Source organism: Rhincodon typus, chromosome 9 (assembly GCF_021869965.1).
Source record: "Rhincodon typus isolate 14 chromosome 9, sRhiTyp1.1, whole genome shotgun sequence".
Classification (NCBI taxonomy): domain Eukaryota; kingdom Metazoa; phylum Chordata; class Chondrichthyes; order Orectolobiformes; family Rhincodontidae; genus Rhincodon; species Rhincodon typus.
In genome coordinates, this window is record NC_063340.1 from 52,869,959 (window position 1) to 52,883,555 (window position 13,597).

At 38.8% G+C, this 13,597-nt stretch overlaps 1 protein-coding gene across 1 annotated transcript in view; it reads right to left on the reverse strand.

The window, feature by feature from the left end:
• The window catches only part of LOC109927539 (protein tyrosine phosphatase non-receptor type 14), a 241,753-nt gene that overhangs the window by 105,589 nt on the left and 122,567 nt on the right, over positions 1-13,597 (reverse strand). The window contains exon 3 of the mRNA XM_048601325.1: positions 9,213-9,382. Coding sequence (XP_048457282.1) covers positions 9,213-9,382 — 170 coding nt within the window. The remainder of the gene's footprint in view (positions 1-9,212; positions 9,383-13,597) is intronic.

Here is a 13,597-nt window from a genome sequence, read left to right on the forward strand (position 1 = left end):
AATTAAAATTTCAAATAAAGTAATCTCATATCACTTTTACAAAATGTATGAGCTGATGAGCATGTCTAGTAAACAGAAGATTTTGTATTTAATATCGGTAGCAGTTGCATTAAGAAACTCTGCAGGCATATATTGAATGTAAATGTGAAAAAGTGCAGGAAAAGTGGCAGTAGTTCACTTAAACTTCAAAATGAATGTTTTTGGCAAAAACCCCTTAGTTTATATTTCTCTCAAGAAAGAAGCCGTTTGACAAATTCAGAGCCACGCCAAAGGCTTCAACCAGAAATATTTTCAAATTTAGGACAACTTACATTCTCAGTGGAAGTAACTTTGGACTATCCACCACCAATCCTCTCCTTCCAATCAATCGGGAATGCCCTGCCTGGATGTGTATTGGAAATAATCTGCAAAGCCATGGAGAAAAGGCAGGAGAAAGATACTAGACAACAAAGTGTAGAGCTGGATGAACACAGCAGGCCAAGCAGCATCATAGGAGCAGAAAGGCTGACGTTTCGGGCCTAGACCCTTCATCAGAAAGATACTAGTTCATGTTGCTTATTTGGAGCACTGGTACAAACATGGTAGCTGAATGGCCTCCTTTTGTGCTATAACATTTCTGTGAACTAGCCCATGTTATAATGTCAAGTAGGGCAGCTTCATCTCAAGAAATGGGTTCAAAACAAAGTAGTCTGAAGGGATATGAAGAAATGCATTCATTCCTGTGCTTTTCTGTTTAAACTGATTGTTCAAAATCATCAAGATGTTTTGAAATCCACAATGTGTGAATAAGGATGCAGATAAAGACTCATTATTAACAATGTTCTAATAAAATAACACAAAAGCATGCTGTTGAGTTTTCAATGAATTAGTGCAGCCCTCCTGTTGCATAATCCACCCCTTGAGTGCTGCATCATTCATTCAGGCTGACCAGAAATCCAACAGCTCTTGGAATCTCAATTCAACATAGGCAAGAAAAATATGACATGCAAGTAATTCTACTCCGCTCATGAAAACTATGCCTTCATACCTCTAGAAATGAATTTTATTCGCATATTCGGATGCTTTCTAGTGCCCTTCAGTTGTTTGTATGTGCACATTCTAGTCCTTTTAGTAACCTTGGCATCCAGTGACTACACTACCAAATCAGTTACACAAGCTCTTATATAGTCCCAACTTTTACGTATGATTAACATTTTTTTTTCTTTACAGCAGTGGAAAAAGTGGGTCTTTTTGGTACTGAATCCAGAGATTCCTATAAATTTGAAATTTCACCATACTGCTTTTGACTTTGATAACAAAATATGGAGGCTTTAACTATTTTCTCTAAAGCTTGTTGGAAGTAGCCTGTGTTGACAACAGCAATTTGTTTTTTTTTTGAAATATTTCTATGGTGTGGAATTTAGAATCAACAGAACAATCTTGCTCTCAGTGACAAATAGAAATGAGCTGTGGTAATAAAAGGAAACTAACATGGTGCGTTGAAATATTGTGAGGAGAGGATGCACATTCAATATAAACATTCCTCCCCTTTCGAAATTGTAATTTGTTTAGTGGGCCTTGCTGCCATGGGCATATAAGCTAACATATACCCCGAGAAAGGCTGGCCCTTGGAATATTGTTATCCTGAGTCTTTTAGCTAACTAGATAGGTGGCAGATTATTTTTATAAGTGCTGATAACTGTGTAACCTATTAATGTCTATTTCTCCTTAAATTACTGGAGAAAGAAAATCCACTATGACTTTTGGGGACTTTTCCATTCTCTAGCTGACAGTTTCAGTTTAAAAGCAACCAATATCAGCATCAAGGGAGACAACAGCTTAAGGCAAAGCTGCAAATACTCTCCCAACAGTGCCTCATTCTCAAGAAAGCAACCGTCAATAAAATAGTGCAATCTTTTCCAATTTCTCATCAGTCAGAGAATAACTTTGTTTGCGCCCCCCTCCTTCCGTGAGAAACATGGTATCCTAAGAGCAAACTACAGCAGATTCTGGAATTTGTCCTGAAAACCAAAAAACACTGGTAATCAAAGGGATTCAGGCAGCATCCATGGACAGACAGCATGCTACTGTTTCCAGTCTAGACGACTCTTCATCAGAGCCGATGAAGAGTCATCTAGACTCGAAACATTAGCTTGCTCTCTCTCCACAGATGCTGCCTGACCTGCTGTGATTTCCAGCATGTCTTGTTTTCAGTACGGTATCCTAAGACATTGATGACTAAATTTAAAAGGGTTTGTTGTTCCAGACGTGTGGAAATCTCTGGGTGAATGCCTACCAATGTCTATGGTTTTTGGCCAGTCAGACAACCTCTGCTCCACCTCTTGAGCTTCCTCTTCAACATGAAGGTGAACATGACAAGAACATCTTTGCTGCAAAGTAATGCTGCCAAATTCCAAAATTCGACCCTGACTCACTGCCTTAGCTTTCTGTTAGTCAAATGTGAAGTTACAGACAATCAGATAGAATTCTTAGAATTTTACCAAAATGGGTGGTCTTCAACACTTCCATTTTCTTAATTCTACCAGCAATGCTTTGCTTATTGCAAATGGTTTTCCATGGAAGATAAATATTTCATGTCAGACCCATTTGTATAATTTCTACTGACGCCAGTATTGATTATTGCAAACACTGTAAGCCTCCTATAATCGGGAAGAAAGGTAAACGAAAAGGCCAATTCAACAGATTTACCTTCACTTACGGCCTCATCCTCCAAAGCCTGAAGAAAAACCTGACACAATGTGTCTGAGTTGCAATGATTTAGCAAAACATTGGCCAATGATGACTAATAAATGGATGCAGCAGTACATTTGTTAGCAATGAAGTGAGGTGACTCACAAAACCAGCATAAAAAAGCAGGGATAATCCAGCAAATTATAGGCTGGCTAGCCTGACGTCAGTGGTGGGGAAGCTCTTGGAGAAGATACTGAAAGACAAAATAGGTGCACATTTGGAAGAAAATGGACTAGTTAGTGACAGGCAGCATGATTTTGTACGGGGAAGGTCATGTTTCATCAACCTGATCGAATTTTTTGAAGACGTGACAAAGATAATTGATGAGGGAAGGGCTGTGGATGTAGTTTATAAGGACTTTAGTAAAACATTTGTTAAAGTCCCACATGGCAGATTGGTACAAAAACTAAAATCACATGGGATATGGGGTGGGCTGGCCAAATGGATACAAAACTGGCTTGGTCATAGAAGACAGGGTAGCGGTGGAAGAGTGTTTTTCAGAATGGAGACCAGTAAATAGTGGTCCACAGGGATCAGTCTTAGGTCCTCTGTTGTTTGTAGTTTAAATAAATAATCTGGAGGAAAACGTGGGTGGTCGGATTAGTAAGTTTGCAGACATGAAGTTTGGTGGAGTTGCTGATAGGGCTAATGATTGTGGAAGGGTACAACAGGATATAGATAGATTGGCGACTTGTGTACAGAAATGACAGATGGAGTTTAATCCAGACAAATGTGAGGTGATGCATTTTGGAGGATCAAATTTAGGTGTGAATTATACAAATGACAGAACCCTTAGGAACATTAATATTCAGATGGATCTGGGCATGCAGGTCCACAGTTCCCTAAAAGTGGAAACACAGGTGGCCAAGGTGATTAAGAAGGCATATGGCATGCTTGTCTTCATTGGCTGGAGAAGGGAGTACAAAGTTGGCAAACCATGTTGCAGCGATATAAAACCCTTGTTAGGCCGCATCTGCAGTACTGTGTACAGTTCTGGTCACCACATTACCAGAAGGACGTGGAAGGTTTGGAGACAGTGCAGAGAAGGTTCACCAGAATGTTGCCCAGTCTCAACAGCATTGGTTTTGAGGGAAGTTTAAAAAGACTACGATTGTTTTGATTGAAAAGACGGCAGCTGAGCGGAGACCAAATAGAAGTCTACAAGATTATGAGGGGCATAGGTAGCGTGGATAGTCAGAGGAATTTTCCCAGGATTGAAGTTTCAATTACAAGGGGGCACAGGTTCAAGGTGAGACGGGAAAAGTTTAAGGGAGATGTGCGAGGGACGTTTTTCAAGCAGAGAGTGGTAGGAGCCTAGAATGCACTGCTAGAAGAGGTGGTGAAAGCAGACACGTTGGCAACATTTAAGCGGCATCTGGATGGTTACATGAATAGGGAGGGAATAGAGGGATATGGACTGAATAAGGGCAGGTTTATTTTTTAGTTTAGTTAGGGCATGATGATTGGCACAGGCTTGGAGGGTCGAAAGGCCTGTTCCTGTGCTGTACTTCTCTTTTGTTCTCTTTATAATGTGGTGGTAGCAGTCACTACACTAACTTTGGAATAGATTTGTTTCCTTCAGCTAAAAATGTTAACCTGTTAACACAAGAGATGCAAAAGTAATACTGTGGATCTTTCATCGGAAGACAGAGTTGATACTGTTGGAATTTAAAATTTCTCTTTCCCCTTCTTCCAAGGACCTTTCCTTGCAAGTTATTGAAAAATGAGCATTCAATTCAGCTGTACAATTTAATATAACAGACTTTATATTTACATTTATAACAACAAAATCTTTCTGATATGAGCTCATTATGACCTTCAGAATTCACTGTTTTCGTGTACCTTGATCGGACATCCCAAAACATTTTCAAATGCTCTGATTTGAGGTGGGTGGTAAAGCTGACACTGATAAAATAATATTTTGCTGTATGCTTATTACTTAAAACAAATATTTAACTATTTTGGTAACAATCAAGGAGATACAATGTTTGCTAAGCTTGAGTGTTCTATGTTTGTAAATTTCTTAACATAGAATGGAAATACATAAATAAATTTAGAATTTATAATTCACCATCCATTGTCATAGAATGTTCTAGGTACTAAAACACTATAAATGCATAACTATTTGGAAAGTGAGAACAATGTTGCAAATTAAGCAGTGTGACTTTTATAAGGCCATGAAGGATCCTGCCAAAGAGATGTCAGGCAGTGGAGAATGCATTCCACTGGCTATTTTATGATTCATTGCTCCGAGATTGGTTTCATTTGAAACTCCTAATCAGCTGATAAATAATTGTTTGGTTTGATGGTGTAGTGAGCCATGCAATGTGCTCAGACCTCTCCATCACCCGCATTGTGGAAGCTGATTCAAATCCAAGCTAGGTAGAGTGATACAGCATGGAAACACACCCTTCTGTCCAACCAGTCCATGCCGAGCATAATCCCAAACTAAACTAGTCCCACCTGCCTGCTCCTGGTCCATATCCCTCCAAACCTTTCTTATTCATGTACTTATCCAAATGTCTTTTAAATGTTGTAATTGTGCCCACATCCATCACTTTCTCAGGAAGTTCATTCCACATTCAAACCACCCTCTGTGTAAAAGAATTTGCCCCTCATGTCTTTTTTTAAAATTTCTGTCCTCTCACCTTAAATATGTTGTGGTAAAAGATAATAATTTTTTGTTCCAAATGGATGTGAAGCCAGCAAAAAACCTATTTGAACATCCAAATAAGTCGTGATATATCTCCAACATTATTTTCCTTCCTTGTGTCTTTGTAACCAGTGGGATTCATTGCTACATAAATGGTCTTCTATAAATGTAAACATAAATTGTTATTATTGCGCGTGCATGGAACTAGATCTCAATTTGGAAGGCCCATTTAGACTTAATTCTTGGACAGTTAAAATGCCAACTGGAAACTGGCTGTGTGGATGATCTAATCTTTCAGAAAATTGTCTTCTTTTGCATGGGAACCACATGTTACAAGGCAAATTGTGTTTACCACAATATTTTCACCCCATTTGTTCTGATTTTTGACAGATTCTTTTAAGATCAAGAGAACTGGAGGAGGAACCGTTTGAGCTTCCAGATGTGGGTGAAACCCATCAGCTCAGCAAGAGTACTTGAGCAGAAATTCAAAACCTCAATGATTTATATTATCTTGGTTCAATGGTCACACCTGCATTCTTAGTCATGAGTTCAAGCTCCACTTTGGTATTCAAATACAGACTAAGCTGTCATAATAGACCTAGTTATGTCCACCATAAGCAGTCATTAAAAGTAATTAACTTTCAGATGAAACATTAAGCCAAGGCCTCATTTATCTGTTCCAGTGATTTAATTAGATGTTAAAAGCTCCAGTGGCACTTTTGAGAGAAAAAAAACAAGAACTCTCCCAATATCCCACAGCATTCAACTCCAGTTTGGTTTAGAAAGCACTGGAAGTAGAAAAGAATGAATCGTTTCAGAAGAAAAAAAAATACAACAAAAGCAAAAGAACCAGTATGTTGAGACAGGTGAAGTTGAGCTATTTGGTCAGAATTTTAATAGCCCTCTTGTGATGGGCTAGGAGAAGGGAGAGCTTGTAAAACAGTGACAGAAGAGAGATGCCTGACATATTCCCATCACCATCAGTGATTGGGAAGGGCAGTTGGGCAGATGCGTATCTACTGGAAGCAGACAGCCAATTAATTCAGTTAATTGGACAATTAACTACCATTTTAAGCTGCTACCAGCAATTTTCCAGCAGTGCAACAATCCCAAATGGATACTTCAACACTCCCAATTGCTGGGGCTTGCCTGGTTAATCATAGCAAATGAAAAAAAAAAATCTCAGAATGAAAATGGTAAGGTCCTGGGGGAGTGTTGCTGAACAAAGAGATCTTGGAGTGCAGGTGCATAGTTTGTTGGAAGTGTAGTTGTAGTAGACAGGATAGTGAAGGTGGTGTTTGGTATACTTGCCTTTATTGGTCAGTGCATTGAGTGTAGGAGTTGGGAGGTCATGTTGCAGCTGTACAGGACACTGGTTAGGCCACTCTGAGTATTGTGTGCAATTCTGGTCTCTCTCCTATAGGAAGGATGTTGTGAAACTAGAAAGGGTGCAGAAAAGATTTACAAGGATGTTGCCAGGGTTGAAGGATTTCAGCTACTGGGAGAGGCTGAATAGGCTAGAACTATTTTCCCTGGACCATCGGAAGCCGAAGGATGATCTTACAGAGGTTTATAAAATCACGAGGGCCATGGTTAGGGTAAATAGGCAAGGTCTTTCCCTTGGGGTAGGGGAGTCCAAAACTAGAAGGCATAGGTTTAATGTGAGAGGGGAAAGATATAAAATAGATCTCAGTGGCAACCTTTTCATGCAGAGGGTGGTGCATACATAGAATAAGTTGCCATAGTAAGTGGTGGAGGCTGGTACGATTGCAACACTTAAAAGGCATCTGGATGGGTATATGAATGGGAAGGATTTAGAGAACTATATGGGCCAAATGCTGGCAAATGGGACTAGATTTATACAGTATGAATGATTTGGACCGAAGGGTCTGTTTCCGTGCTGTATATCTCGATGACTAAGTCCCCTCTTCTTCTCTCTGATCCTCGGCAGTGATGACCTGAATTGTGCCATCCCGGCAAGCTACAGGTTTTCAGGCTGTTCAACTGGGCGGGTGTGGATTGGCCGCTTATCCTGAAGTGGATTGTCCTCAATTCATGTAAAATTTTGCCCTCTAGAATAGAATAGCTATCCATGGCTCTCTAAACAATAACGTAGATGGAACATGTTTCAAATTTCAAAGTCTGCTACTTGTGCTGAATTCAGAATCAATCTTAATCTCTTTGTTAGCCTATTAAGGGCTATCTGAGACAAACCACTCCATCAAAATGTTAAACATTCCACTCAAATCGGTACTTCTGATCAGTCAAACAGAACAGTACCCTGTAGCTGAAGAATTACCCAAGGCTAGTTCACAATCAAATCTCTAGTTCATTACTTTGGGCTTTTGGGTGAGTTTCCTCTCATTACCCTACCAGCTGAAGATATTAAATGAAATCCCTGTGACAAGTGCCTAAGGTACTAGCTTTAAAGGCAGTCAGAGTTGGTAATTAAAACATAAGCAGTGAAGGAATTGCCATTTATTTATAATGGCTAGTTCAGCTAGTAACCAATTTAATTTGTAATGTCAATCATTGTAATCTTAAAATCATGAACCACTTTTAAGACTACAGGCTTAGTTTTTTGAAGCTATATAGATGATCCCAGAATGGAGAGGCTGCAAACTATCAGGAAACATGGAACAGGCAGGGGATCTTTTATTGAGGGAATTGATGGCTGGGACTAGTACTTAATAGAGGAGTTTAAAATTCTGGGGAATCTGGTATGTCAAGAAGAGGAAATGTTTCTACTTGTAGGATAATCTCAATCTAGGGGTTATAAAAAGAAGATAAACAGAGTAAATATATTGAAGATAATTCAACAAGAAATTTCAGAGAAAACTCTTTACCCAGACAGGAGTTAGAGTGTGGACCTCACTATACAATATGGAGTAAATGAGGCAAATAATATACAAGCATTTGAGGCATCCTAAATAAAAAATACGGTAGAGAGGTTTCAGAGGTTATGGTTTGAAAGGTTGGAAGAAGAAAGGTGGTAAGAGGATTTTGTGAACCATAAATATCGAAATATAGCAGCTAGGCTAAAGCATGTAAATACTTTGTAATTCTTAGTAGTGTAATAGAATTTTGAGTTATTGAAATCATTTGCGAGCATTTGAATTTATTGTGAATGTGTCAAAATGTTGCATTTTTATACGTAAACACATGAAATGTTCAAAAATTAAAAATTGCATCCAACATTTAAATAATATATCTGAAATTTCTCTACATCAGAGGCTTTAAAAGTATGCTTTGATATGAAGAGAGACAAGAATGGCATTAAATAAATACACCAAAGATGCAAAAGAATAATGCATCCAAGTGTTTTAGTTTTGCATGCATCATAAATAGGAACATTGGAAACTAACTTTTATCCTCAACACTTCATCTTATTATCCAACTCCTCATGTTCAAACACAGCCTTCGTCATGTCACACATTATCCTCTCTAGTCTGAGCTGCTTGCTGCATTAATACTCATTCTTTCCTATTCAACATGACGTATGCAACAGCACCAGAGAAATAGATGTTCCATTGATGTTTTTTAAATATATAGCAAATCGTTCGTAATCAAAAAAGAGAAAAAAAAAGTTTCATTTTAAATTAGACCCTGAAACAGAACTGATAAAAGATTTTGCACAATGTAAAGAAGAAATATTAGTGATTTCAAGCATTTTAAAACTTTTATTTCAGTATTCACAGTTATCCTTTTATCTCACCAGTTGTAAATTTTTGCAGAATGAAAATTTTGCAAGTTCACAATTCTTCCTGAAGATCATTTCTATCTCAATTTAAAAGACACTAAGAGAAAAATGCTTGTTAGTTTTCCGTACCTTGTGACTTCTTGCTGAAGTCTTGAGACACTGGGTACGTAGAACATCACTCCAAAGAAGAGGAGAGGCTCATTGGCAAATTTGTCGAGTTGTTTTTTTAGGGCTTTTTCTAGCTCCACCCATCGTCCCTGTTGGGTCTTACTGAGGAACCACAGTCCAAAATAATGTGTCTGGCGGAAGAAACAAGAGAGTAATAAGAGAGCTAAGTATTTCTACAACCCTAAGAATCTCTAAACAGGAAATCAAAAAGCTTCACAACATATAGTTTATTTGTATTAATTTGAAGTCATTTTCTCATGAAATTAAATAATTTGAATTAAATATGCAATGACACAACAGAGCGCGTTTACTGCTGAAAAATTAATCTCTGGATAATTTAATGGGTCTTGAATCAAGAGATCACAAGCAAGGATTCCCTTTACTTTCCCAGATGTGTCACTGAGCAGATTTGTTCTTCAAGTGATAAAGACATGAAAACACTGACAACACCAGGCAGAAGCTGACTTCCTTCAAAATAGAAGTCAAAACCATACATATTTCACAAAAATCTCAGCTATTTCATTTAATGAACTGTTGAGCACGACTTCAAATAAACTATAATTACAATTTTGAGATACTTTGTAGCATTCTTCTGTATTTTCATATATACTCTGCAGGTTTACCTGAGAACCACCAAAATGGCAAAAGTTCAACAATTTTTTGTTTTAAGAAGAGAGTTTTAAATTGTACAGTTACAAGGACAACCGAGTACAGAATAACCATCTTATCAAGTATTTTTGTTCTTTTTGCATGGCCCAATTTAAATGCAGCCCAAGTTTGCAGTTTTAAAACAAAGACAGGCTGAGCTTCAGCCAGCAGTTCGGAGATGATCCCACCTTGGCCTCCTCCTCAGGTTCCTAGCATGATAGATACCAGTCTTCAGCCAATTCAATTTATTCCACATGACATCAAGAAATGGCTGAAGGTACTGGATACTCCATAGGCTGTGGATCCTAACAACATTCTGGCAATAGTACCGAGGATTTGTGCTCCAGAACCAACTGTGCCGCTCCCCTAGCTATTACAGGGTAGCCACAATACTAACAGCTACCAAACAATGTGAAAAACTGCCCAGATACATTCTGTCCACAAAATCTGAAGCAAATTCAACCTGACCAGTTTCCAGTCCATCAGTCTATTCTCAATCATCAGCAAAATGATGGAAGGTTGACGGTGTTGCTGGCTAGGCCAGCATTTATTGCTCATTCTTAAAGGCCCAGAGGGCAGTTTAGAGTCAACCACATTACTGTGGGCCAGATCAGATAAGGATGGCAATTTCCTTCCCAAAAGGACATTAGTGAGCCAGATGGGTACAACAATCAGCAATGGGTTCATGGTCATCATTAGACTCGTAATACCAGATTTTTTAAAATTGAATTCAAATTCCACCACCTGCCCTGGTGGGATTCAAATCTGGGTCCCCAGATTATTACCTGGGTCTCTGGATTAACAGTCCAGCAATAATACCACTAGGCTGTCACCTCTCCTTATCGGTGATGCTCTATGGAAGTTTAAAGAATTGGGCCTTTTGAGCCCTCCTATTACTCTAGACCTTGTTCCACCTTTTGAGATATCCACAAGTTGGAAATAGAAATAGTAAGGTGTCGTAACTTTCTGTACTACATCATCTCCCCTCTGACATAATAAGCTCTCACTGGTCCAAACCAGAGTTGCTTCTGTACTGACTACATTCCTTTCTCAATCGCAAGGTCTTCCCACTCATTTCCTGTTGCCACCTCCTCAGGCCTCTTTCAAAAGAAGAGTGTCATTGCTCATTAATCAGCTTTTCTGCTGCTCAAGTTATACTCAAAAGGAAATATTGCCTCCAAAACAATCGAACCTATATATTTGAGACTTCTTGCCTCAGTGGAAAATAACGCTAAAAACAATCAACTTCATAGCTAGTTGTCTCACACAAGCAAATAACCAAGATACAATTAGTTGAAAGTCATTGGAAATCTGGCAAGAGTTCATTTTATGTTTTGCAACTCAGCCACAGTTCAAGGCATTGGAAATTCCTTTTGACAGTCTCTACTATGAGGCTTACTGATGTCAATTACATTTTACAGTATGTCCCATCATAATTCTTGCAAAGCCAGCCTCAGCATGTGACTTTTCTCCTGCAGCCAACATTTTATCAGCACTCATGGAAAAATGGTTAAAGGCACCAGTTTAATGGGACATATCATAATCAGCTCCAAAATGGTGAAGGGCACTTTTTTCCCCTGTTAAATACTGTATTAGAAAACAAAATCCTGAGACAGTGCTGGGCTGATTGATTGAAGCTTTGATGCAGAGTAAAGGTAACATTTCATTAAGTGAGTGGAGGTAACATATTGCCTATGCACAAATATTGTTCTTGCTGGTTTTGCCAGAGAGTTGGTAGAACATATTTGCTTTAAGATACAAATGACATCATGTTGACTACATTTTGCACTTCTAAGTAAAGCGAGGACACTGACTACTTTGGGACCTTAATTATAAATAAATATTGTTCCATTTGAAAGGGTCCTTTCTGATGTTTTATTATGCAATCCTTTGAAGTATTTCCAAATCATTCCCAAGGAATTCTTCATGTAATCTTATTCCATTATCTAAATACATTAACAGGTAGCACAGTCATGCGCTTCTAATTTATTTTCATAGGACCACATTATCAGCCTGAGATTGTTTTTAATTGATTCAAGAACTGTTGGAAGCAGTTAATATCAGATTTTAAAAAGGTAAAGCATTTTATGTAATGCTGGGTGCAGACAGTTGCTAAAACCTACCTGTGCAAGGTTAAGTACACTCTTTATTTACAAGGACTTGTGCTTAGGTTTCATCTTAATACACAAGTTGTTTATTTTAGCCGTGACCTACAATCTGTTACATTCATTGAAGTTTGCATCTACCTGAATGGTTTCTATTATTCTCATTCCTGACATTTTATTTTTTCTCTTTTCTTTGTGTCTGTCTTTCCCTCATTCCATACTTTCTTATTATCCTTGATATTCATTTTATCCTTTCTCAAAAGTGGTGCTTGTGTTTTAAGTTCACAAGCAGAAGTCTGTTTTCTTTTAACTCCTGCATTCAGTATTTCCACTTTTAAACCACAGCTGGTATTCATTTCTCACCATGGCATTTGTTTTCATGTCAATCCAGATTTTTTTTCTCTAAATTTCTTGCTCTCACTATTTGGGCTTTCATAATGGCACAGTGCATTTTTTTCAACCATTACCTCTTTCATCCCCATAATGTTCAAAAACATCATGATCATTTGGCTCATATTTAGTCTCAGTAGAGGAGACATTTCATCCAATTAAGTATGGCGAAGATCACTATTTTAAACCCTTTGCCTCTGACTTCATCCCTCATCCTGCTCACTAATGGAGGCTGAATCAAATTGTTTGTAATTTTGGCATCTGACATGACATTGAGCCAAGTTTCTGATGACAAATGCTCTCAAACACCAGAACTGCCTACTTTCAACTCCATCTCTGCCCTTTCTCCTACAGCCAGACCTGATATTTCCAATGCCCTCACGGTTGGGTCTTCCGTTGGCCATAGCATGGTGGATTTATCTAAAACTCTGTTGCTTTTTTGGGAACTTGTTCCAAGTCCCACTCACCAGTCTCTGCCATGGTCCAGCAATGCTGCAAACGTCACAATTTGCCTTGATGCAAATTCCTCAATAACATCACCCTTCCTCATCTCCACAACCTCTTCCCTCTGACAACATTTGCGTTCTCTGCATTCCTCAGTTAGGACTTTAGTGTATTCTCTATGACATTGCTCTATCAATGGTTGTTGTGCATTTAGCTTCCTCAATCCCAAAATCAGAAACCTACCTCTTGGACTAAGCTTTTCTTAATATCTGCGAAGGAAGCTACAAAGCAAGGTGATTTTTTCCTACACCAGAGAGACTATATAACTGCAATGTCATTTCCATTCTAGCCCTGCTTCAAAGTTTCACTATCTAACTTTTAAGCGTTTTTATTTCCACTTTTAGGGCTAGATTTCTCCTTGGCAATGGTAAGGGGCGGAGGGAGGGGGTCTGCCACCCTTCCCGTTATAGGAGAAAAGTCATTCACTGGGTTTTTCACAAGGCTGTGCTCTAAACTATCAGGAAGACAGATTCTACATCCAATTAAGGAAGGCAGTCGGGGTCTAAAAGTTGGACAGCCAAGCAGAAGTCTTCCAGCTGGACAGGAATGGCAGGCTGTAATGGAAGGCAAGGAAGGGATAGGGTGCTCCAAAAGAACAGCACCTCTCTCCAAAGATGTAGAGCTGGATGAACACAGCAGGCCAAGCAGCATCATAGGAGCAGGAAGGCTGACGTTTCGGGCCTAGACCCTTCATCAGAA